We start from the raw sequence: 24,188 nt of genomic DNA, 5'->3' as shown, positions 1-24,188 counted from the left end.
ACATTTACAGCCTGTGGAAGACAACTATACAGCATTATTTCATTTCAAGCAAATAATGTGTATGTGCATATGTCTACAATACTCTGTATGTAAACACCACAGAGTTCATAGGTATACACAACTGTAGAATATTTTTAAGTTTTCTCTAAAATTAGCATCAAACAGATGCTTCATTTTGCTTGGGAAATGAAACATATTTCTGCCACTAATAAGCAACTTTTCCTAATGATTTTGTTTTCTTCTTATTTTTCACTGAACAGTCACTGTGATGCATGAAAACCTTCATATGTGAAAATGAAGTCACAACCAGGACTCAAAATACTTTTTCTGGTCACATTACAAAACAATTAAGTATAAAAGCAAAGAGAGAATTCCTGGGAGGTTACCTGTAATCTGAACATTCTGTATTGTAAAAAGGACCCCAAAGATGGATAATCAGCATGTCAAATCACCCTTTTTATTTTGGATTTATAATATTTACTCTATTATATTAACTGATACTCTGGTCTTCAAGAAGTTGCACAAAAACATAAAATTAGACTTCGAATAAACTGGTGTTGGAAGGCATGAAATAAGGGCTACCAAATTATAACTGTGTGGAAAAGCTCCTTAGGTTAACTTATAAAAAATATAAAATAAAATTACGAGGAAAGCCAGTGCTTCTTGGTTTCAAAATCCCAACATAAACGGAATGATTGTAATAAAAGTGAACAGTATATCTGTTGCTAAGATCCAAGCAGTTAAATCTTTTTCTACCGTTGCTCTCACTTTAGGTATGTACTTTCCATCAACTCAGTTTATTTTTGTTGTTTCATATGAAACAGTTGTTTAGCAAAAATACAACTCTAGTAAAATTGGTCCTCTTCAACATATATACATAATTTACATAGCAAATATACATTCTCCTTATCCAACACTGCCTACAAACAGGAAGCCTCACTATTAAAGTGAACATCCAATTAATTAAGATACTCTACTAAAATACTTGGATCCTTCAAACACTGCTGCTTGAGTACCATTTATCTAGCTCATTCAGCCATAGAGAAAAATTACTGTACTTTTGATTTATACAAGAAATACAAGTTTTATTTTAAATCAGAATTAACAACCCCAAACATTTCTTTCTCTTTTGATGCAATCCTTTTATTTGTTACCTTAAAATAAAAACAGGGCTTTTTTATTTTTAATAATGCAAATTTTTCCAGATCCCTTCGTCTGTGGGACTAGTAGTTTATACATAGGTAAAACACATCCGTCAATTCTACATCGAACAACAGCCTGACAAATATAATCAGCCACTCCTTACAAGTTGGAGGTTAAAGTATAAACAATACCATCAACAAGTCCCTTTTTTAACCCAGAGTCTGGATGGTCACTCAGCTGTTTTCAACTGACCTCAAACCTGATCTATAAAGAGTACCACCCACACATGTTACATGTTGTTTTTCCCTGCTATATCATTAGTCTCCTAAGAGGAGACAATTAGTCCATCCAATATTTATCAAATAACTTTGCTAAATGAACTGCAAGCTAAAGACGATAATTCTGACCACCTAACTCATATAAATGGAGCTTGAAATCGCAAACATACCAAATTCTCAAATGTAATATATAAACCAGAAAAAAAACCAAGGAAATCAACCCCCTCCAGCATATATAAAAGGACCTACAAAATCATAAGCAAGATGCTCACTTGCATAATTTAATTCAAAATGCCCATACCAAGGTAGCATTAGTCTATAAAATTTGGTTTAAAAACTATATCCATACTCCCTTTAATGAACACAACTCTATATTCCTAATCCAGACAACATTCCCGGTCAGGGACTTGCAAAGAGTCAACAGTATTAGGGACAAATCTTTACTGAAATTCAATAAGGATTAGATGCCTAAATTCCATAGATACCTTAGAAATATGGGCCCACCATATTTAACTGTAGATTATACATGCATACCATTCAAACTCTCTATCATATGTATGCACTGTAGGCATATGTAAACATAATACATCTTCATTTAAATTATTTAACAGAAATTTGAACTTCTATTATGCATCAAGTTTACAAATAATTTTGAGAAATAACAAATCTAAAAATATACTGAGCCATTTCAGAGAAGTGCCTTATTTCAGTGGAAGTGTAGTACTTCCTTAGGACTCTTATTCCAATTTTTAGCACTGACTTTGCCAGTTCTCATAAACTATCTACCTTAGCTTCCCTATCTGTAATATGGGTATGAAAATGTTTAGACTGTACATCTTTCAAAGTACTTCTCTAGCACTTCAGATAAAAATCTCTTCCAAAAAGAAGAGAAATCTATACCAAAATGCTAAACAGTATTATTTAGTCTTGCTTGGGTATAGTGTGACATAAATGTATGTTCTAAAAACAGAAAGGAGGACAGCACATACCTGAAGGACATAATTTCAATGTACAACAAATAAGGAAATGCAGCATTGAGAAAGCAAACTGGGAGCAACCTCAAATCATAGATTGAACCTATACTCGTCCAGTGGTTCATTAGAAATTCTTGTTCATTACATAAGGTTACTTGTCAATGTGACTGAGTTTTGCCTATGTAGTTTGTGATGAGTATTTGCATAAATTTCAGCATCTAGGCACAACAGATTGAAATAACTGTCTCCATGAGGACTACTCTGTTTTAGTTGGAAATGTTCCTGATTTTGTGTGTTTAATGATACAAAATCATACATAATCCTGCCCCCCTCAAAGTTCATGAAAAGTTTTGTCTTTTGTCTTAATGAGAACAAATTCAGGCCTACGGTATTAAATTTAAAAAATCATGGGACTATGTTCTCCAAATATAAACCATTTCTTCCAAGATTCAGTTGCAAACCTAATCATTCTCTTACTAGATGATATTTGTCCATGTAACATACCACTACAACATATAATATTAAAAAATATTTTTACTGCAAAAGTCCTGTCAATATCAATGGTACAAGAGTCCTATTCATTTCAATGGGACTTTGTGTATTGCGAAACTACTGCTCAAGCTAGTCACAGAACAATGCTCTAGTCATATATGACATGCCAGGAACCATTTTATTCTCATCTTATGCAACCAAATGCAACATTATAACAAATTATTCTTCCTATGCAAAGTTCTGTTAAAAAAAAGAGCCAGCCTTCTTTTTCACACCAATACAACTTTTTATGATAAAGATAGCTTTGTACATATTACCCAGAAAGATACTGCCTATTATGAAACATGGGATAATTTATTAACTCTGTTTCAAAACATTTCTTCTAAATGCCAAAAAGCTTTGGCAGTCATGGATCTCCATCAAAATACAACCCAAAAGAAACCTGATATAAAGATAAGTAAATAAAAATCAAACACTGAAAAAGAATTTTCTTGATTAGGTGCATGGGGCTTTGGGGGGCGGGGGAGTAATGTCTTTTTTAGTTTAAAAAATATGTCAGCCTCAAAATGCAAGTTGGACATTTTCACCTGATTAACTCTAAATTAACTACAGGTCTGATCCTGAAGCTTCACTCCATGTGAATAACTCTCACACCTACTAGCAATCTTATTGATGTTAACAGCAATTTACTCCAATAGGTTTATTTCACATACATGCTTTACTCAGGTGAGATGGGGTTTCAGGCTCAGATATGACTGCATTAAACTCTAAAACTCTTTAGTTAATTGATAAAAGATAAAATTCAACTACAGTTTGCAGAAGGGCTCCATACTACTCCCATTAAGCCAAGATCAGCCTCCCTCCTAACTTCAGTGAGATAAAGATCCAGCCAAAAATGAATTGCAATTGCTAGAGTTAATCCATGTGCTCAGTTTCAAACAATCAACATCCTTTGAATGTGCTCCCTCCATAAATAAGATACTGTTAATATAAATAAATACGTTGATGAAACCAAATGTTTTGAAAATGATACTTTTTAGGTAGAGCTGTCATAAAATCTGTATGAAGTGACAAAACACAGTTGTCACTCTACAAAAACTGTTTTACATCATTTTTTGCAGTAAAACTCACACTGGGGTTTGGCAACTTCCATGCCAGGTTTCACGTCAAACTGAGTTTTCAGACTGCCACTCACGTACATCCTGTAATTCAAGCGCGGTCAAAAAGAAAAGGGTCCGATGTTCATGATATATCCTAATGCCCCCCTGAAAATGCCTACATTTTGGGGTGTGCTGTAATTTATTAATGTTTACATGATAACTTTAATGATGACTGCAAAACTAGACCTGAAAAGAAGCCCAGTAATTATTTAATATGTATTTGTAGCATGATTATGCGGCACCATTCATTTGGTGTAAAACAAGTTAAATGGCTATAGCCTCTGGTAAGAAAAAAGTTATGCTGTAAAGAAAGCAGAACCAGGGCTACAGACAAAGCCTTGTTATTCAGAATCCCATTAGTTACAGAAAATACCTAATATAACTTTTGTTGATCAATACTCTCATGTAAGCCTTAAATAATATATGATTCTAGTTGAGAAAAAAAAGCAGCAACTCAAATATGGTGGGAGAATGTTTCAAATTATGAATAGTAGCATGACTGCTAATCCATAAATCAGAAATCAGAAAGATTGTTGTAATGTGGGAGGGCTCTATTTAATAAAGGTCATTATAACTACTGGCTCTAGAGCTATAAGATCTAATATCCTCTCTGGTAGCTCTATGATATGCCCATGCATTACTGTTCTTGTTGACAGTCTGTTGCCTTGGAAATATTTCATTATTTCAGTTTTTCCATTTGTAGACCCTTGGCCTTGTGATATGAAGGCCACCCTATTTCATATTTTCGATTATCATTTAAGCAATCTTCTGGAGCTATTTATATAAAAGCAAGTGTTAGACAATGCATATCATCATTTATCACTGCTGTGTTTAAGCTCATACTCTAGAAAGAAATACAAAAATGAAGGATTTTTTTTCTTTACTTTAAACCAATACCTCTGTGATATTGTGATACGCTTTGCAAATCAGAGCTGGCATATCATATGCATGACACTTCTGTCTATTTAATTTTCTTGGTTATATATCCACACAATTGAAAAATCCTAGGCTGGTATTGTAACTGTATAATTTGCAACCTACCAGAGTTCAAAAGAAAAATCAAACTAGTAAAAGTGTGTAACTTTTCAATTCTTTCTTCCTCCCCATAAATCAAATTCAAACACATAAATCAAAGTGTAAAATGTTTAAATCAAAGTGTAAAATGTTCAAATAATGCTGGTGGTAAGTTGCATAAAAATATTCTCTTTGAAAGGCATGTTATAACAATTAACTTATTTAAAGTAAGGTTAATATAATCCAGCTAAATATGGTGGAAATGAATAATAAACTAACAATATACATGATGTTTACTCATACAGTTCTTAATTTTCACACTTACTGCTTAAACACAGTTAAGAAAAAAAGACTGTAAAACTCTTCAGAAAGCATTTGATTTGTGCCTCTTGTTCAAGTCACTTAGAATATGTGCATCAGAGGATGGGTGTAAAGCAGGCTTACACAAACAGCTGCTTGCAAAAATTTAGAGATGTAAATAAGTTTTAGGAGAATGAGCATTAATGTCTATTTACTGAAGCACAATTATATTTTTTCAAAAACTTTTTCTAAACAGCATAGTTTGAGAGATCATTTCTTGTACAAGCATGAATCAACTTACACAAGTAATATTTATACTTCAAGTGTTCAAGACATTGTAAACAGTGATAACAAAGTGAACCCTCAGGGCACAAAACAACTGTTTGGACACTAGGCCAAGTTTGCGGCTATTAGTGCTGCAGGAATTTGGACTACTTTTTCCCCAGAAATGATTACTCCTCCCACTCCCTACAGAGAAAAACCACTCTGATCCAACCTTTAAAATGACAGCATCAGAGCTGAACAAGAAGATGCTATTAAAGGGCATTAAATTAAATACAGTATATCCTCCTACAACTTCAATCAGAATTTCAGACCAAGTGTTATTTAGTTCAGCTCTCAAGTGGAGCAGAATAACAAATCGCGCACTTTGATTTACCTTCTCCGAATGCCAAATGGAGACAGGTGATAAAGAAAGCACTCATGCACAGGCTATGAAGTTTCCCCTAGAAATTAATTCTATCTTCAAGATTCCTATCTCAGAGAAATTCCCAAAATGGCACACAAATATGCTTCTGCTGAGAGATTACTGAAGCTGTCCTGGCAAATACACTTAGTACTAATATAGTACCATGCTCAGAAAGAAGACAGAAAAAAATTGTCTGTTAGAGGGAAAAGGTATTGATATTTATATGTTGTTGTTTTTACCTCAAAGAACTTTACAGAATAAAAAAGCAGGCTGCTAAAGACACTATTAATATAGAAGAAATGCCTTCGTGGTCACAGGAGGAAAATGTTGAATGTTTATAAGTACAGAGAAGCAGAAACATAAGTTAAACCTCTGATTTCTAGTAACATGGTGTTTTCCCATTACACATATGGCCAAATTCAGCTCGTATATACATTTCTGACTGACTGCACAGTCAGAGTGCAACAGTTAATAGTACAATCTCAGGCACAACTGTATTAATACTTCACCGTTGACTAGAAAATGTATAGTTTCCCAACCTTTTGCAATACTCAGTAAGTTACTCCATTATGAAAAACACAAATATCTCTACACAGTCTGCCACTACTTCATTCTTTTAAAACTTACTGGGGGTCCTCACACTAATATTTAAAAGACAGGTTTGAAAATGACAGACATGAAACAAAGTCTGCTTGATGACACCTTATTTTTCTTTAACTACTTCTCCGATCAACCTGTCCTTAACCTGTCCCAATCCCTCTGCACTTTAAGGTTGTCTAAATGTTCAATTTTCATTTTGGAACTAAACAGGAGCAGCATTCTCTCCCCCCCGCCCTCACTAGCAATGCTGAAGACAGCAGAAACTCTGGCAGCTCTCCTCCTGGGCACTATCTCTGAATACTTTTGTAAGAATGGCAAAGTAACATCACATGAACTTGGTAAACTGTTTTCCTGAGAACACTTCTTTAAAAAGAGTCACTTTACTAGGACAAATCTGCTACAGGCCATTCATGACAGCCACAGTAGATTCATGTCCCCAAAAACACTAGTCCACATTCAAGAATGGGGGCTAGGAGGGAGGATTACGAGCAAAAGTCGGGGGTGAGGGGGTAAAGTCTGAACCACTCTGAATCCTAAGAATCACATCAGTCCCTGCCCTTGCAGCTAGATGCGTTGTACATAAACTCTTTGGTTTCTGACGGAATGAAGCCCCTAGCGCAGCTGCCCCGAAGACCCTGATGTGCTTCCACCACCACGAACTTCTCCCCAGCAGCCTGCAAAGGGAGGAGCGGGGGGAGGGGGGGATCCAGGCACAATATTCCCCAATTGTTGGAAAGCTCGGAACAAACTTGCGCGATTGTGCAGCTTGTTGCGAAGAGCAAAACAGCTCCTCTCCAGTTTTGGCCTAGCTGCACTTGAACTGCACAAGCCGAGGCGGCCCCTCAGCGAGACATTCCGGGCCTGGTGCAAGCTCCTCGCCGTCCCCTCCCTCCGCCGAGCCCCCACCCCCCGCGCCGCGCCGCGCCGAGCCCGCAGCCCCGCCGGGGGCCGCCCCGGGGATTCCCCCCGCCGCCGCCATCACCTCGCACACGCCGCCCTCCCCCCTCCTGCCAAGCACTGGCTCCTGCGAGCCGGGGACGTGCAACTGCTCGGAGACTCGCTGCTGCCGAGTGTGTGTGTGTGTGGGGGGGGGGGTATACGTGTGTGTGTGTGTGTGCGCGCGCGTATGTGCGTGTGCGGCGGCAGCAGACAATATGCAATAGGAGAAACTCCCGGTACCTGGCCGGGCGAGCGGGTGCCTGCAGGCAGCGCCGGCGGAGCCTCCCCCCCTTCCCCAGCATGGAAGCCAAAGCGGCCCCGAGGCGGCGGCGGCACAGCCCGGCGATGCTGCTGCTGCAGGTTCAATAAAGAGAAAGTGTTACCGTTCTCGCCTGGAAGGATCCTGCTGAAAGCTTGGCTTGGTGGGCGCCATCTTCCTGGGCTTTTTTTTTTCCTCTCTCCCTTACTTTTCCCCGCCTGGTGTTGGTGTGTGGTGTGTGTCTAGCGGCGGCGGCGGCGGCGGCAATGGCCCCGATCACCCGGCCAGGCTAAGCAAAAGTAGTGAGGCCAAAGCATCGCGGGCTCCCGCTCGCTGCTCCGCGCGGTCCTGCTGCGGCTCGCCGGCTAGCGCTGCCGCCGCCGCCGTCCACCAGCCGAGGCGCGGGGCGAGCCCGGGCCCCGCACACATGCCCAGCGCCCGGCGGCGGCGGCGGCGGCGCCCGGCCCGGCCCTTCGCATCACCCGCCCGGCAGGTGTGACACGCGCCCGGATCAAGCCGGGGGCCAGGCCATGGGGCTGGCGGGGCCGGGCCGGGGGAGGGGAGGGGAAGGGAGGGGAGAGTCAGGGCTCGCCGGGCTTGACCGCTGTGAAAGTATTTCTGGGCATTTTCCAGCTGCTCCCCCAGCTCCGCGCTCGCTCCCTGTGCAGGGGACGGAGCCGCCGCTGCCGGCGCAACAACGCCGCTCAGTTGCAGTTTCGCACACTTTCCTTCTCGGGAGGACCGGAGCCGGCAGACGAGGGGGGCTGAGGCGCGCACAGCCGCGGGGGCGTGCAGCCGGCCGACGCATGTGTGTGCGGGCGTGCCTGGGGCACACGCGGCTGCTCCGGGCGGCCTGTCACGGACGGGGTGCGGGTGCGCGTCTAGTGCGCGGGCACTGCGCGGCGCCTGCAGTCACGGCTGTGCGGCTCCCGGCCTCTGTGCGGAAGCTGCGTGTAAAGGGGGGTGGGGGACACACACACGCTGGATGTGACCACGCAGCCCATCTGCTTCAGAGCCTCCCTGGTTAAGAGATGGCACCCTGGTCGTGTCAGCACAGCGTGATGGCTCGCTTTGTTTGCACGCGCAGTTTGGCTGGAGGTAATCCCCGGAGGTGGGTGCCTGAGAGGTGCCATCCAGCGGGAGGGTCGGGGTTAAAGAGATTTGAACGGAGATAGATGCCTCCCTGCAAATGGCGTGCAGACCGCTGTGGCTGCGCCTGCTCTCGTCTCCGAGTGCAGCTGTTCAAGGGCCTGATCCTGCTCCCGCGGGGGGCACCCAGGGGGCTTCCCTGGGAGCACGAGCAGGGGCTGGCCCTGAAGCACGGAAGCTCAGAAGGACGCTTCGTCTGAAACTCAGTTACGGGAGAGGGGAATGGGATGGCTGCAAGTGTGAGTTGCAATGGGGGAAAAGTTAGTAAAGCACCAGAAAGTTTGGCTAGAGGGCTCGGGCGAGACATCAGCCTGCAGCATCTCTGCCTCTAGGAGGCAGCGAGACTGACCTGCCCAGGTCCCGAGGGGCAGGCACAGACTGCCAGGGCAGCCCAGGGACCAAGCCCCTGCAGATGGTTTCTCTCTCTGATCATGTCGTGAAAAGCAGCCTGCTCACCTAGGCCCCGATCCTGGAAGACACCTGCGCACGTTTCTACTCTCCATAGGACACACAGCCACGTGTGTGCTTTCAGGATTGGGACCTCACTTCTCCTTGAACTCTTTATTAGTCCTTCTTCAGCCCCTAGGCTCACTCACTGCTCTGCCTTGCTCCAGAGGAAACACCAGGCTCTCAGCCCAAGTTCCTTACTTTTCTCTTATTTGTGTTTCAGTGATTTATAACAGAAGTTGCACACTAGATTAAGGAACCGGGGGTCCAAAAGCACAGAAGGCCATTTGCACTGGGCAGATCCTTTCAACCTTCCTCCAAAAAAGAAAACGGGAACAGGGGTCATCTCAGTTTTTTGCAATGGGTGTGAAAAGGTGCCAATGTTTTGCTACACTTGTTAGGTATTTCTAGAAAAGAAGTAAAACAGAACAGCGTTCAGCTGAAAGCCAGAGCTGGGAGTCTGTAACATTTTGCTTAACGTGGAGAGAATGCAAAAAGTGTTCTCTGCTTGAAACCAGAAAGCACACAAGGCATCCAGGCTCAACTTGATTCTCTTAATTTGGGGTATTTGCAGATATATTTACTAGTCGAGATTTGGTTTGCTGAAGTGGGCAGTTTGTCAGAGAAGTACTGTTCCTTCCTGATAACTTCTTCCTGAGTACAGATTGAGGGAATCAAACTGTTGCAATCTCACTGAAGTTCTGAAATTTCGCATGTTGCCTTGTCCATATAGTTCTGTTTAACTTAAACTCTCCAGAGGTTTCTTTTATTTGTGTGAAAGCCAATCTGACATTTCTGACCCCTGACTTCCCCACTTCACAGACTAAACTATTGTGACTGCTGCCTGTACTTCCTAGTTAAAAATTATCCTCAGTTTCCATTGTAATTTAACTGTTGTATAAGTGACAAAAATCATACAGAAACCATAACAGGAAATAAACTTTAATCCATTCTTTATATTTGCCACATTCCAGTTTTTTTTTATATGAAGAGTGTGTGTGTGTGTGTGTGTGTGTGCGCGCAAAAAACAAGACATTTCATTTCAAGCGTTCCTTGGCTAGGTAGCCTCATGAATCATTTCAATAAGAACAATTTTCTACTAATTTTTCATGAAATAGATCCTTCAGATGTCACCTCCAGAAAATGAGTGCCATTGGGCATAAAATGGAAAATACACCATGTGTTTTCCAAAACTTGCCCTATGCATTAGGCAACTCAAAGTTGGGGAACAACAAAGCAGGCAAGGATCTATTGATTATCTGAATCCGCCCAGTTTAAAATACTGGGTGTGCCAAAGAAGAGGTCCTGAACCAGTGAACTTTGAAACATAATGTAAGGTCTTCCTGAGATTTTCACTGTCATTTTATACACATTTAGTTGGAGGTGCTGGGTATTTGTGGTTACACGCCACTGTTTTGTTTTCCTCCAGCATTTAATTTACTGCAATACTGGAAGCCATGAGAATTGGGACAATGCCATTTTAATTTTATTTAGAGAATTTAAATGTTTTTCTTTTTCAGGTTTCAGTCTAGGGTTGTGCCTTGCCAATTACTTTTGGAGGAATACATTTGCGTTTTAATTCTCCAACAGGAAAGAATAACAGCGAGAAACTTCAGATTTTTTCCTCTTAGGAAGACAAAGAAATGTCAGGTAGTTAAACGTCATGTTAGTATCAGCACGTATCGATGAATTGTTAGGGGGAATGGGGAAGGGCTGTAAACTTCATTATGACTTATTGCCTAACCCAACTTTGGAAGGTTTGCTTCCTAAGGGCGCTGTCTGCAAGTCTGGTGCATTTGCATCAGAATGCATTTAGGATGAATAAGTACCAGTGCTGAGTTGCACTCAGGGGTTCATGCTATATGTCCCTGTAGTAACAGGTGACATGATCATTCTGTTACACGACAATGTGCAACCGCAAGTGTGCAACCCCAAGTGAAAATGGTCTCTCTCTCTCTCTCTCCCTGTTGAAAACAAATTATCAATCAACATACCGTGATCAATCGCCCCCCTGGCTGCCACACAGTGGGATTTGCACAAGGCACTGACATTGAGAAATTCCTCTTTAGAAAGGATGAGCGGACGGGATCCCAAACTTTGCAGCAGCCCAGCTAAGCTGCCGGGATCTCACTTTTTTTTCCCCCTTCACTTTGCTGTTGTTGCTATTGTTGCTTTTCGCCTCCTCCTAGCCACAACGAGATTTGCTTCCCATCTCCGTGCGTTTGCAAAGAGCTTGGGTTTTGTTTGGTGGGGTGGTTTTTTTTTCCCCAAGCAACCAACAGCAAAATAATAATAAGAATGATAATAAAGAAACGCGCAAAAGCACAAAGGAAAAAAAAAAAGCAAGTGAGGGAGCGCCTCACGCCCCCCCCCCCTTCCTTTTCGCCTTGCACTCACCGTTGTTGGTAGGAAGTGATGCCCTGGACGTTTTGCGGGTTGCCGTTGGCTGCGGTGCTGGCTCTCCCCATGCCTGGCCCGGCCGGCACCCCCCCGGCCGCCCCGCCGGCCGCCGCCGCAGTCACCTGCACGCTGAAATCCGGGAAGATCCTGATCATCCCCGCGGCTCAGCACCCGGCGAGTCTCGGCGAAGAGGTGCAGCAGCTACTCTCCCTCCGGCGGCTGCAGCAGCAGAGCCAGGCACACTGCAATCCCATTAGTGAGCGGCGGCCACTGTGAGTGCGGGAAGGCGCTTTGATCTGAGCTGCTGGGCTGAGATGGAGAGGAGTTTGCGGGGGGGACTGGGGGTAAAGGGGGGAGATATTTTACCGGTTTGCAAACATGCAGCGTGTGAGGATGGGGGGGGGAGGTAGAGCTAACACCACTGGAGCTGGAGACGGCACAGAAAATCCGAGCTGAGGAGGGACAGAGAGGAGAGAGGGGGGCGCAATTACTTTAGCGGTGCAGGGAAAATGATGAGCAGCAAATGTTGCCTTTTTTCCCTCCTCCCTCTCTCTCTCCCTCCCCCCCACCCCCCAACCTCCACCCAAAATGCAAGTCTTAGAGGATTTCTCCGTCTCAATGAAGTAATAATACACGCTGCTGACCACAGCCTGGGCCAGAGCCAAGTGTGCGGGCAGGGAGGGCCGGGCCGGGGATGGGTACAGCCCTTGCTCCCAAGTCCTGGAGGGAGAAGGAAGAGCGGAGGGCTGCTGCCTCCCGACTTCTTGTTCTTGGGAACTTGCTTTTGCTCCCCCCCCCCTTTTTTTCTCTCTTTCTTTCTGTAGAGGACAGCGAGGAAATGCGCCGCTTTTGTGCCCAGGCAGAGTTTGTTCCCTATTCCGGGGAGCCGGCTCTCCTCCCCTCCTAGTGTGCAGCGATGTTATTGCTAGTTAAACTTGTGCGGTGCGGTGCGGGAGGGGGGCACGGAGTCCTGCCACACATCAATTCTACCACTGAGCTGAGGCAAAAGAAAAAAAGACCCCCCCAACGTGGAGCGGGAAGGAGCAGTACTGGCGGCGGCCGCGAAGGTGCCTGGGCTGCGCTCTCCCTCTGCGGGGAGGCAGCTGCAGCTGTACCGGTCTTTTGTGCAGCGCTGAGAGGAGCGGGGGCAACCCACCGCCCGGCCGGGGAGAGGGGATTCATGTGCCCCTCGTCCCAGCCGCACGGGCTCACCCCGCCACTGGCGAGCCGCCCGCGCCGTCTCGCCCCCGCCTCCCTCCCCGCGGGGACCGCGAGTCAATGAGGGAGCAACAACTTGCTCCGCCGCGCCGCTGATTGACTCCCCTCGCGTTAAGCAGCGGCGCTGCAGGCCGGGGCCGCGGGCCTCGCAGCCAATCGCCGGCCCCCGGCGCGGAGCTGCACCTGATTAACCCTTGACGCCGGGAGAGGCGAGCGGGGCTGATCCCGCGCCCGTGGGGAGAAGCCCCCGCGGGTCCTGGGAGGGAGGCAACCTGTAGCTCTGCCCAGGCGGCAGGCACGCGGCCTCGCTGCGACGCTGGGAACAACACCCTGCGCACATGTGCCCTCCCCGAGCAAAAGCACCGGGGCCAGGCCAGCGACGTGTGTGAGGAAGAAGACTATAGACCGGCTGCTTTGTATGCAGTATTAGGGAGAGGGCAAGGGACGGGCCGCAGGGCTAGTCGTCCCTCCCTCTCCTGTGCTGGGCACTGATGGGGCCCGGAGCCCAGGCTCTGCGGCTCCACAGCTGAAGGAGCAGCTCTGGGAAATGAGAGCTGTCACCCTCCAGGGGACCTCACAGCCAAGTACCAGGGTGGATGGGCCAGTAGCAACCAGAACATGGGTGGCAACACTGAGTGAGGGAGCTGGCCTTGATGCCAAGGCATCGTAGTGAGGGCATGGCAGTTCCTTGGGTCACATGGTAAGATGTTGGGAGGTGCAGGAGGGACCACTAGTGAGCAGGCGCCTTTAGATGTATCATGTCCCTGATTCCTACAGTCAAAGCTGTTCGGCTTGGCAGTACACATCTCCCCCCGCCTCCCCCCCCAGTGGTGCCTCTGTGAATTTTTGATTGTCCCTTAAGTCCAACAATATCCTCTACCCCTTGACCTTTACTTTCCATTTTTGTTCCAAACCAAATTAAGACCCATCAACTTTATGTTAAAACAGAGGCTGCATTCAAATCCTTTGTATTAAATAGCATCTGTGTTTGCATTCTATTTTAATACAAAATGCTCTGGATTGCAGTTAATACCAGGAGATATGAAACTGGTTAGTCCCCACATGTTGCACATAAAAAGAATTCATAATGAGCATCTGTGGGATGTGGAATGGATCCCATGAGTTAGCTGAAGACCTCATAACGTAAGAGCTGAGAAGCCTAAGTGAATTATGACTCTCTTCCCTCACAAGTAGGATTAATTTTCTATCCCACTTATATTCATTATCTATCCTGTTTATACCACAGGGACATCAGTTGTTTGAGTGTTAAATATAAAGACTCCAGAAAAGTATAGGTTAGATAGCTGGTTGGGGAGGGGGATTCTCGATAACAAAAATGTTATTCAAACTCCATGTTTAAATAGCAACATAGAGGAAGATATTCACCTTCTTTAAATGACTACAGTTTCTGTGTTTGTTTCTCCTATGTAACTGACACATTTAAAATCTAAGTTTTATATACTAACCTCCATCTGCCTGTGGCCCTCCCTGTGGTGTCAATAGGAATTTTGCATGCAGATCAAGGACTGAGTATGGCCTTTAGAGAGCAGGTCAATAAATGGCTGGAGGAATAATTAAAGACTTCTGAACAGTTTCTTTTCCTTTTTCTGGCAATACAGTACAAGACTGGCATGAATATAGGCTAGGCTACCAGCCTAATTTGTTATGGAAAAATACTGAAAGGAATTTAAATGCGCAGACTAGCCATCTCCCAAATTATCCATCCATTTTTCTGCCAACTTGTATCCAGGAATTAAATGTCTAGAAGTCCCCATCCTTGGACTATCACTTGTATACTGTGCAGTGGAAATTATAACCACTTTCATGATTCAAAGGCAACAGCTGAGACTAAGAGAGACTGCCTTTGGCCAAACCCAACAAAGCTTACCTTAACTAGAAATCACTCTGGTCCTGAGTTTGCATCATTGAAATCCACAATTCCAGATTCCTGAAACCAGATTCAGTCTCAGTTTGATCTTTGTTTTGTAGCTCCTGAAGAATATAGAATAATAAATGTTGTTCCATGGCCATAGAATAGTGCATTTTGATTGTCTGTCTGTATCTTCTTTCCCACAGTTAAGAGGTATAATAGTAAAGCAAAGAATAAATTCTGTAATTTGAATCGTTCTTCACAAATGAATTAAAATATCCGTTGTAAGATTTATACTCTCATGTCAGTGTACTTGTGGGTCTGATTCTCATCCTACTTTCACCAGTTTTAAATCAGAAATGTTCTTCTGGTGTAAACAAATCTACTTACTTTGCTATGCTGGCTGGAAAGAAAGGAAAATCCAGCCCTATTTTAAGTTCATTTATTTTCCATCACTCCCACATTTTTGCTGAATTCTGGTTCTTGAGTGAAATTCTTTTTGTCTAAATGCAGCATTCTGCAAGTTGCTTCCTATTGATTGAGCTCAAAGATGTTCAGGTGCAGTACTGTTGTTTCTTAAATGTGCTGTCGATCTTTTACTTTTATGGCAAAAAGCACTATAAAGATAAAAATTAAAAACACAAGACTGTAATATAACAACATTTAATATTTATATATTACGTATACCTATCTATCACAATTATATGTTATATCTTTATCCTCATTGTCAGTGTACTACTGTTCCTTCCTTTCACAGGTGAAAAAAATATCTCTTCTCTGGAAATTCATTTCCATTTACTTAAAGTTAAATGGTTTGACTTTGAATTTTCATTATCTGCTGTTGGAAGGAGCCTGTGACAGGTACTAGAGAGAATGCTACAAAGCTTCATTGTATCATCTAATTTTTGCTTCACTTTAGTCAGATATCATTTAGGAGGAGAGTAAAATACTATACATAGAACAGGATAAGATAGAACAAAACAGAACAGAAATAAAATAAAATGAAAATAGGATACATAATGAATTACAGTGGAAAAATGCCTTTATCTCTGAAGGGAATTTTTTTTAGTTATACTGATTCCTCTCACTAGTGAGAAAATTGAACTAATTTTATATAAAAGGAATATGTCATAACAGGATATGGCATTTATCTTCATGAGATATGGGTGACCTCATCATTCATGAGTGGCGTAGCCATGAATGAGTAATCAGCCTCCCCACCCATTAAGTGTAGATAAAGTCCATATCTTCTGTGTAGGCATTAAATATTTGATTTATTATTTTACAACTTCCTATTTTTACGTGTGTCCACTGACTGCTGCATCAGCTACTGATACCAATATATACTGGTATTGTGAAGCATTGGTCATTCAAAGGCCATTCACTTAATGACAGGGAGTAAAAAGAAAGAAAAAACAACAGAGAAGAAACATGCAGAGGGTGGACCATGTAGAGAAAATTATGAGCAGAATAGTGAGAGGATGACTTTTCAGCTGACCTGTACTTTCATTACCTATAATATTCCAAGAGCTTCATAACATATATGCAATGAGAATATTTTTCATATTAATACTACACATATATCAGCTACCTCATATCTCAAGTTATATTGCTAAACTTATTCCCAAGGGAGTTTATATATGTATAGTGAGAGAGAAATATATAGTTAGGGAAGAAGAATTTCCTTTCACTATTTATCAGCGGTGCATATTAGAGAAGAGCAGTCATTAAAATATAGTTTCTTTCCAGAACTATATAAGAGAACATAATTTTCCCCGTCCAATGATGTCACATGCTGCATTTTGTTTTCATTTCTTTGTAAAGCTAATGAGTGCCTTTTAAAATATATACTTGCAGTTTAATTTTAAATAGAATTGACCATTCATCTGAAAAAGCAAAAAAGCAAAAACAAACAAACCATAACACCTTTAAATAGTGAATAGTAAATTGGGGGAAAAGGCCATCAATGTTCTGATAGGAAGTAATCACAAATATTTTCCACCTTTTGAATTCCTGAACATATATGCAGGGCGCAGAACTGGAAAACTAGATGAGGGAAATTTCCTCTCTAAAAGAATGCACTGGGGATGAAAGAAGAGATTAAGATAGCACCCCCCCCCGTTATATTCAAAGGAAAAGCAAGCAGAGAAGAAGATAGAAGGAAAATGCCTGGGGAAGTAGCATCACTATCGAAATCATAAAAGATGTATAAGGACATCAGTGGAAGAACTAGAAAAACTATTAGAAGAATGCCTTACAGGGCTATCCCAATGGCTCAACGATTAGCACACTGTGCTGCCACTGGGAAACTAGAGTTAAAGTCTAAGGCTAATCTTAGAATCTCACTCATCAGTATTGGCAGCTGAGCATTATAAGGGTGATGCCTCTAGGACAGGGGAAGGGGGAAGAATGATATATCACTCAAGAACCCTAAAATATCTTTGTCCTTTTCAAACCTTTAGAGATGCCTCAGAAGAGACTATATCCACTCTTTTCAATTCCCAGTAATCCTAAATCCTTGGATATGTGAAAGCAAAGAGCCCTTTTGACTTACACCATGTAATGACAAAAGACAGCTCATTTTCCATTGTTAGAGCTACAGTGTAAAAGTAAATTTTTCCTGTGTTGTAGATACTGCTCTGGACAGAAGTCCTAATTAATGGTAAATCTCTTAGCACCAGAGGTTTTCCATAGTATTGAACCTTACAAAAAAAGTGTTCAGCACCTCCAGGTGAAGCTCAAACAGCTTCAACCTGCTTTCCCCAGACTTCAGTTGCTCCTGTAGACAGAAGTTGAATTGTGGATATTCTAGGGTGTTCATCCAGATAGCTTTAGTACCTGAATGCCTTTCTTCTTCCCTTTCAAGATCACCATCAGTGCCTTCAAAGTGAGCTAATCTTCTACTTTGCTGGTAATCAGTTTAGGATCACCTTGGGAATAGCAGGAGAACAGTATCAGGGAAATCATTTTCAGCTTGCTCCTCTAACCAGAACCTGAATCATACTATAAAACCTGCAAACACGTTTAGTTCAAGAAAACAAAGACAAATCAAATGGATTCCTTTCTCTCCAGGGTCTCAAAGTGGCACCAGCATCTTCTTCTATTTGCATCTTCACTATACAGCATCCATGAAGCCTCCATTACATGAAATAATTCTCTTCAGTCAGGTGTGTTTTGAAGGTCATAGAATCATAGAAGTTGGGTTGGAAGGGACCTTGTAGATCTTCAAGTCCAACCCCCTGCCTGGGCAGGAGAAAAAACTGGGCTCAAATGATCCCAGCTAGGTAGGCATCAAACCTCTTCTTAAAGACCTCTAGGGTAGGAGCCAGCACCGCTTCCCTTGGAAGGTGGTTCCAGATCCTAGCTGCCCTGACTGTGAAGTAGTTTTTACTTAATCTAAACCTACTCTCCAACAACTTGTGGCCGTTATTCCTTGTTATGCCAGGGGGCGCTAGGGGAAACAAGGTCTCTCCCAAACCCTTCTGCACCCCCCCAGTGAGTTTATAGACAGTCACCAGGTCCCCCCTCAGCCTTCTCTTGTGAAGGCTGAACAGGTTCAGGTCCCGCAGTCTCTTATTGTAGGGTCTGCCCTGTTGTCCCCGGATCATGCGGGTGGCTCTCCTCTGGACCCTCTCTATATTGTCCACATCCCTCCTGAAGTGGGCGCACAGAACTGGACGCAGTACTCCAGCTGTGGCCTGACCAGTGTTGCACAGAAGGGGAGGATCACCTCCTTGTCCCTGCTAGAGATGCACCTGTGGATGCACGACAAGGTCCAGTTAGCCCTGCCAACCATGACCTCGCATTGTCGGCCCATGTTCATCTTGGAGTCAGTAGGGACTCCAAGATCCCTTTCTGCCTCCATGCTCTCAAGAAGGGAGTTTCCCATCTTATAAGCGTGCTGCTGGTTACTGCTGCCCAAGTGCAGCACCAGTATTGAAGCACATCCTGTTTTTGCTAGCCCACCCCTGTAACCTATCCAGATCTTGCTGCAATCTTTCCCTCCCTACTAGCGTGCTCACCTCACCCCAAATTTTGGTATCATCAGCAAATTTAAACAGGTTGCTTTTCACCCCATCATCCAAATCGCTGATAAAGAGATAGAACAGCATGGGCCCAAGGACCGAGCCCTGGGGGACTCCGCTGCCCACTTCTCCCCAGGTCGAATATGACCCATCCACCACCACCCTCTGAGTGTGACCCTTCAGCCAATCTGCAATCCATCTGGCTGTGTAGGCATCAATGCCACAGTCACCTAGTTTTTTAATGAGGATGGGGTGGGAGACGGTGTCAAAGGCCTTGCTGAAGTCCAGAAAGACTACATCCATGGCGACACCTGCATCCAGTGCTTTTGTGACCTGATCATAAAAGGCAATCAGATTGGTCTGACATGAGCTGCCCCTAATGAAACCGTACTGGTTGCCCTTGAGCATCGTCTCGGAGGCCGGCCCATCGCAGATGTGCTCCATGATGATCTTCTGAAAGAGTTTCCCTAGGATTGAGGTAAGACTGACAGGCCTATAGTTGCCCAGGTCCTCCGTCCTCCCTTTTTTAAAGATGGGGACCACGTTGGCTATCTTCCAGTCATCTGGCACCTGGCGTGAGCACCATGAGCACTCGTAAAGCTGTGCCAAAGGCCCTGCAATAACCCCTGCTAGCTCCCTCAACACCCTGGGGTGGAGAGCATCTGGACCCGCTGATTTGAACACGTCCAGCCCCTCCAGAAACTCTCTAACCCAGTCCTCCCCAACCTGAGGTCTGGAAGCGTTCCCCTCCAGTCCGTCTTGCATCACAGTGGGGAAGTCCTGGTCCCTGCACAAGAAAATGGAGGTGAAAAATTGGTTAAAGAGGTCTGCTTTCTCCTCTGGCACAACCACCAGATTGCCCAGAGAATCTTGCAGGGGCCCCAGATTTCCCAGTGCTTTCTTCATCCTCCCTATATATTTGAAAAAGGACTTTTTGTTATCTTTGATTTTGGACACAAGTCCTAGCTCTATGTCTGCCTTAGCTTTCCTGACAGCCCCCCTGCAGGCCCGAGCAGAGGAGGTATACTCCTCTTTGGAGATAGCACCCCCCTTCCACTGGTTGCATGCTGCCTTTTTGGCAATCAGGCATTCCCGTACACCCTTGGTGAGCCAGGGGGTCAGTTCAGCTTATAAAGAACATAGGGAAATCAGCAGTTTTTTTCTAGCCCTTTTCATCCACATCTATTTTTAATCTGCCTCAGTGTTTCTAACCAATATCATGTGCAACAGAAACTTGGTTGGTATGTATTCCATCAGGCAGTCACAGTAACAGCTTGATTTGTCTCCTTTGCTCAAGGGAAGAACTTAAGTCTTCATCCATTCCAGTTCGGTGAGGAAAAGACCTTTTTGGCTGCCTATACACATGCTGGGGGAGGGGGGCAGGGATATTTTAATCAGAGCTGTTCCCAGGCAGCCTCTCTAAATAAAATGGCTCACTTACACATGTATTAAGCCGTTCCCCTCCTCCACGTTTCAAAATGATCGTGGGACACTTTAACTAAAGCTCATTCAACAAACTTTAGTTAAAGGGCCATTTTGAAATGCAGGGAGGCTTAATACACGTGATGCTGGGATCATGCTAAAGCATTCTAATTAGAACATGAACAAGCGCATCTATAGGCAGCTTTTGGTCTCAGTTTATTCTTGAAAAGATTAATCAAAAGTTACTGTAACAGTAAAGTAAGAACAATGTTATAGATTTCTCCCTTACAGAACTCTTCCATCCATGGCTAGTGTGGCCTAATTTAGCCAGTCTACTTTTTGGCACCAACTGACAATATGCCAACCAACAAAGCAGTAGCATCTTAGCAGCTTATTCTACAATATAGTGTTTCTTCCCCTTGATCGTAATCTAGATGTGATGACTGACACTGAACAACAACGGAAAAGATATAAATGTGTTATAAACTTGACCATTCCTACCACAGGAATAAATGGGAGTTGTATACTTTAAAGCAGATCAAGGTCTTTAATGCCAAGCTTCTAACCAAGCTTTCTAGTTCTGACTACAGTTCCTTTTCCATTAGAAGGTAATCCTTTTTTGTACCTCTACCCTGCTTAATCCATAAAAGTAGCCAGTAAAGTAGGAATAGAATCATAAAATGTAGGGCTAAAAGGGACCTCCAGAAGTCGGGTAGTTCATCCTCAACCCATCCAACACAAATTTGTTGTTTAACCTGTTAGTAAAACTGCACAGGCAGTCCTGATACAAGCACAAGACATAACACCCTAACCAGCCACAGGTAAAGCAGTAAGACAATGGCAGCTAATATCCTGCTGCTACAAGGGTTGTAAAATACAAGAGAGAGATCCAAGGAAGAGTTCTCTTCTGTTAATAAGACAATGTCCCCAGGCTTCTTCCAGCAAGAATCAGAAATCTTGCAGTCTGTTTCAGAATGCCAGCCAGTCATAGTACTTGGATTGGCCTAGAGTAGAGGTAGGCAATCAGATCCCATAGGTTGGATCTGGCTTGCAAAGGTACAATCTGCCATGGAGGATTGGTGGCGGAGCTGCATTGTGCTGCCTCTCTGCAGTTTTCCATTCTGCTGTGGAGCCTACCTATTGCTTTACCACATCTGTTTCTGTCACTGCAGAGGGGTCAGAAATCTTTAGTGAGAATGAATGCTTCAGCTGGGCCCCTCTCACAGCGAAGAAACTTATGGTCTGCAGCCACAGCCAAGTTGCAAGCTCCCAGACTGCACTGGGAAAAGGTTATCAGCCCCTGGCCTTGAACAAAAACGCTATATTTAAATGCGTGCAACTTTAAAACTGTTGACCCAGATTTATTCCAATTTGAACTCATTTTTAACATTGGGTAATTATTTATATGTGCCATTTCCTATTGAAAAATCAAATGTTCAATAACTACATAGTCATGGAAGTAGATACATCAATAAGTGGTTCCTCTTTCAATTATAATGATGGCATTACAAAAAGATAATTATTAATTTTGAATTTCTAAAAGTGGTCCAGAATATCTGGTATGTTCGTGTGAGCGCTCAACTTTAGAATCCTAAGGACTCGGTATTGAAGAAGATCCTTCACACTTGTAACTTCCATTGACTTCATTTAGAATTTAGGATGCTCAGTCTCTGAATATTAGCACCAGCTGTTTATAGGGAGGCATTCAGGTATTGAGATCAGCACATTGTCTGATGGCACAACTGAGAAATGTCTGTTTCTTTCAAGAACAGAAGTTGGAGTCAAGGCCTTTTCCAGTGGTAGATACTAAAGTTAAGCTTCATTTGAGTGGGAATCTATATATCTTTGTTCAAAATTACAGTAAATGTGCTGTTGCAGAGAAATTGCTCAGGCTAAAGATAATTATAGTTACAAAGTCACTCAGGTGAATCAGTGCAGAGAAATGAAGAAGACTTGCCTCATCACTAATAGGAATGAGTAGTATGCAGGAAGCCTGTGCACACTTTCCATTCTCCAAATCTCTTAGCCTTAATCCCTATATAGCAATGCTATCTGCTCAGTTAGTAAATGTATATGCTGTACTAGAAGCTAATTATACTACTGTATGACAGTGTGCTAATAATCAAATCTATATTAATATATGGTATATCAGACTTACAAATATAACCTTCCTGATTTATTTGGTCTGAGATAAGCTATAAATTGTCCGGTTTCTGAAGGAAAATGGCAAAATGGTTCTGTAAGCAGATGGATAGATTTCAAGCTAGTTCAGCAAGTACAACAAAAATGTAAATCAATGATCAACTTTGAAGAGATCAAATATCACAAATGATCATACCTGGAAAGTGTTAATATAGATAACAGAAGGATAAGTAGATCTGACATGGGTACCAAAATTGAGAATTGCATAGGAAGAAGATTGAAAACACTGGTTCAGATTAAACTGTCATATTTGAAAAACCAGCAACTGTAGGAGCAGCCATAGAGTACAAAAAATGGGGTAGAATTGTAGAGGATTCTATTCAGTAATGGACAAGATAAAGACTATTCGGAAATCATTAATATGGTTGTTTGCTTGCTTGTTTGGAGAGATCAAAATAAAAACAAATATGCTTCTCTGTCTTCTCTAAACCACATTTCCTTCCTCCAATAATCACTCTGGCTTCTTAGAGGATTTAGACAATGTCTCAAGGAAAAAAAAAACAACTGTTGCAACTTGAGCTTTTCCCTGTTACTAAATTTTATAATGAACTATAGTAGTCTACTTTTTACTAATGTATTTTATAGTGCTGTTTTTCAAAAAATGTTTGTGTGGCTATATAACAGCTTTAAAAATGTTATGCATGAACAATTAAAATACCACCAAGATATTACAGGAAGAAACTTTTTTTCATTGGAGGTTAGTAGTTAGTTGTGTTTCTCTAAAGACAATGGACTAACATTACAAGAAACAAGTTTTGTCAGTAAAAAGTATATGGAGATTTGATCATAACAGTCTGATATTGAAGTCAATGGTCTAATACTGTTAGAAATAGGACTCCATTGAAGTGAATGGAGATTAATTTTCAGTAGTGTTTCATTGAAGTCAATGGGCCAACACTATCAGAAATGAGTCTCATTGAGGTTGATGGAGATTCATTTTTGATAGCAGGCCATTGAAGTCAATGGGAGTATACTACAGAAAGTTAACCCTGTATAATGCAATTGCAATATAAGAAGAGTAGAAAGAGTCTACTTTCAACACAACAGCATTACTTTTTATATAATGACATCAACAAACCCTACCTTAATGCACTATACAGGGTTAACTTTCTGCAGTTAACCGTATCTTAAAGCTATTTACAGGGTATGATGCCTCAAATACTAGTAGTGAAGTGACTTGGAAAGCAAACAAAGCAGTTATATGTTCGACATGATCACACAATACCCAAGCATGTTTTTGAGAGAGATAATATTAGGCAGGATATCACTTATCCCCTACTTTTTGAACTATGCCTCAAGCTGTAACTTCTACCTAGATAGCTATCAGAGACAAGCTCAAGGAATCTTGATTTAATGTCTCATCCAAAAGGATAGCAACTAGCACATTTCCCCCCCAAGTGCTGAAGTGTGAAATCAGTACTCCTATCAGCTAGGTTCTGGTGTGGGGATTGGATCCACAGTCTTCAAACACATCAGTTATATTACCTTCACCATAGTTAAATACACAAAAGGCATTTGTAGAGCTTGCAGCATTACCTCATGGAGAACGAACCTCAGTACCCCTTTTCAGAAAAAATAACTCCAACATTACATTTCACTCATGCAGAA

The 24,188-nt window shown here is 42.9% G+C and overlaps 1 protein-coding gene and 1 long non-coding RNA gene across 8 annotated transcripts in view; one reads left to right on the top strand and one right to left on the bottom strand.

Moving 5' to 3' along the window:
- Positions 1-12,211, bottom strand: part of NPAS3 (neuronal PAS domain protein 3) — an 853,230-nt gene extending 841,019 nt beyond the window's left edge. For 2 of the 7 annotated variants that reach the window (XM_090033584.1, XM_090033583.1), the window contains exon 1: positions 7,972-8,776. Coding sequence is in view for 5 of the 7 variants with exons in the window: in XM_090033583.1 (XP_089889709.1) it covers positions 7,972-8,021 (50 nt within the window). In the remaining 2 variants the exon portion in view is untranslated. Of the gene's footprint in view, positions 1-7,971; positions 8,778-11,840 lie in introns of those variants that run through there. The other 5 variants (XM_090033579.1, XM_090033581.1, XM_090033580.1 and 2 more) reach the window with 5 other exon arrangements.
- Positions 12,000-24,188, top strand: part of LOC149871977 (uncharacterized) — a 59,775-nt gene continuing 47,586 nt past the window's right edge. The window contains exon 1 of the long non-coding RNA XR_016440340.1: positions 12,000-12,115. This is a non-coding gene — a long non-coding RNA (uncharacterized LOC149871977). The remainder of the gene's footprint in view (positions 12,116-24,188) is intronic.

This window comes from Crocodylus siamensis, chromosome 2 (genome assembly GCF_052110815.1).
Source record: "Crocodylus siamensis isolate JL-2025a chromosome 2, ASM5211081v1, whole genome shotgun sequence".
Lineage (NCBI taxonomy): Eukaryota > Metazoa > Chordata > Crocodylia > Crocodylidae > Crocodylus > Crocodylus siamensis.
Note: the sequence above shows the minus strand (reverse complement) of the source record. Positions and strands in the feature narration are given on the sequence as shown.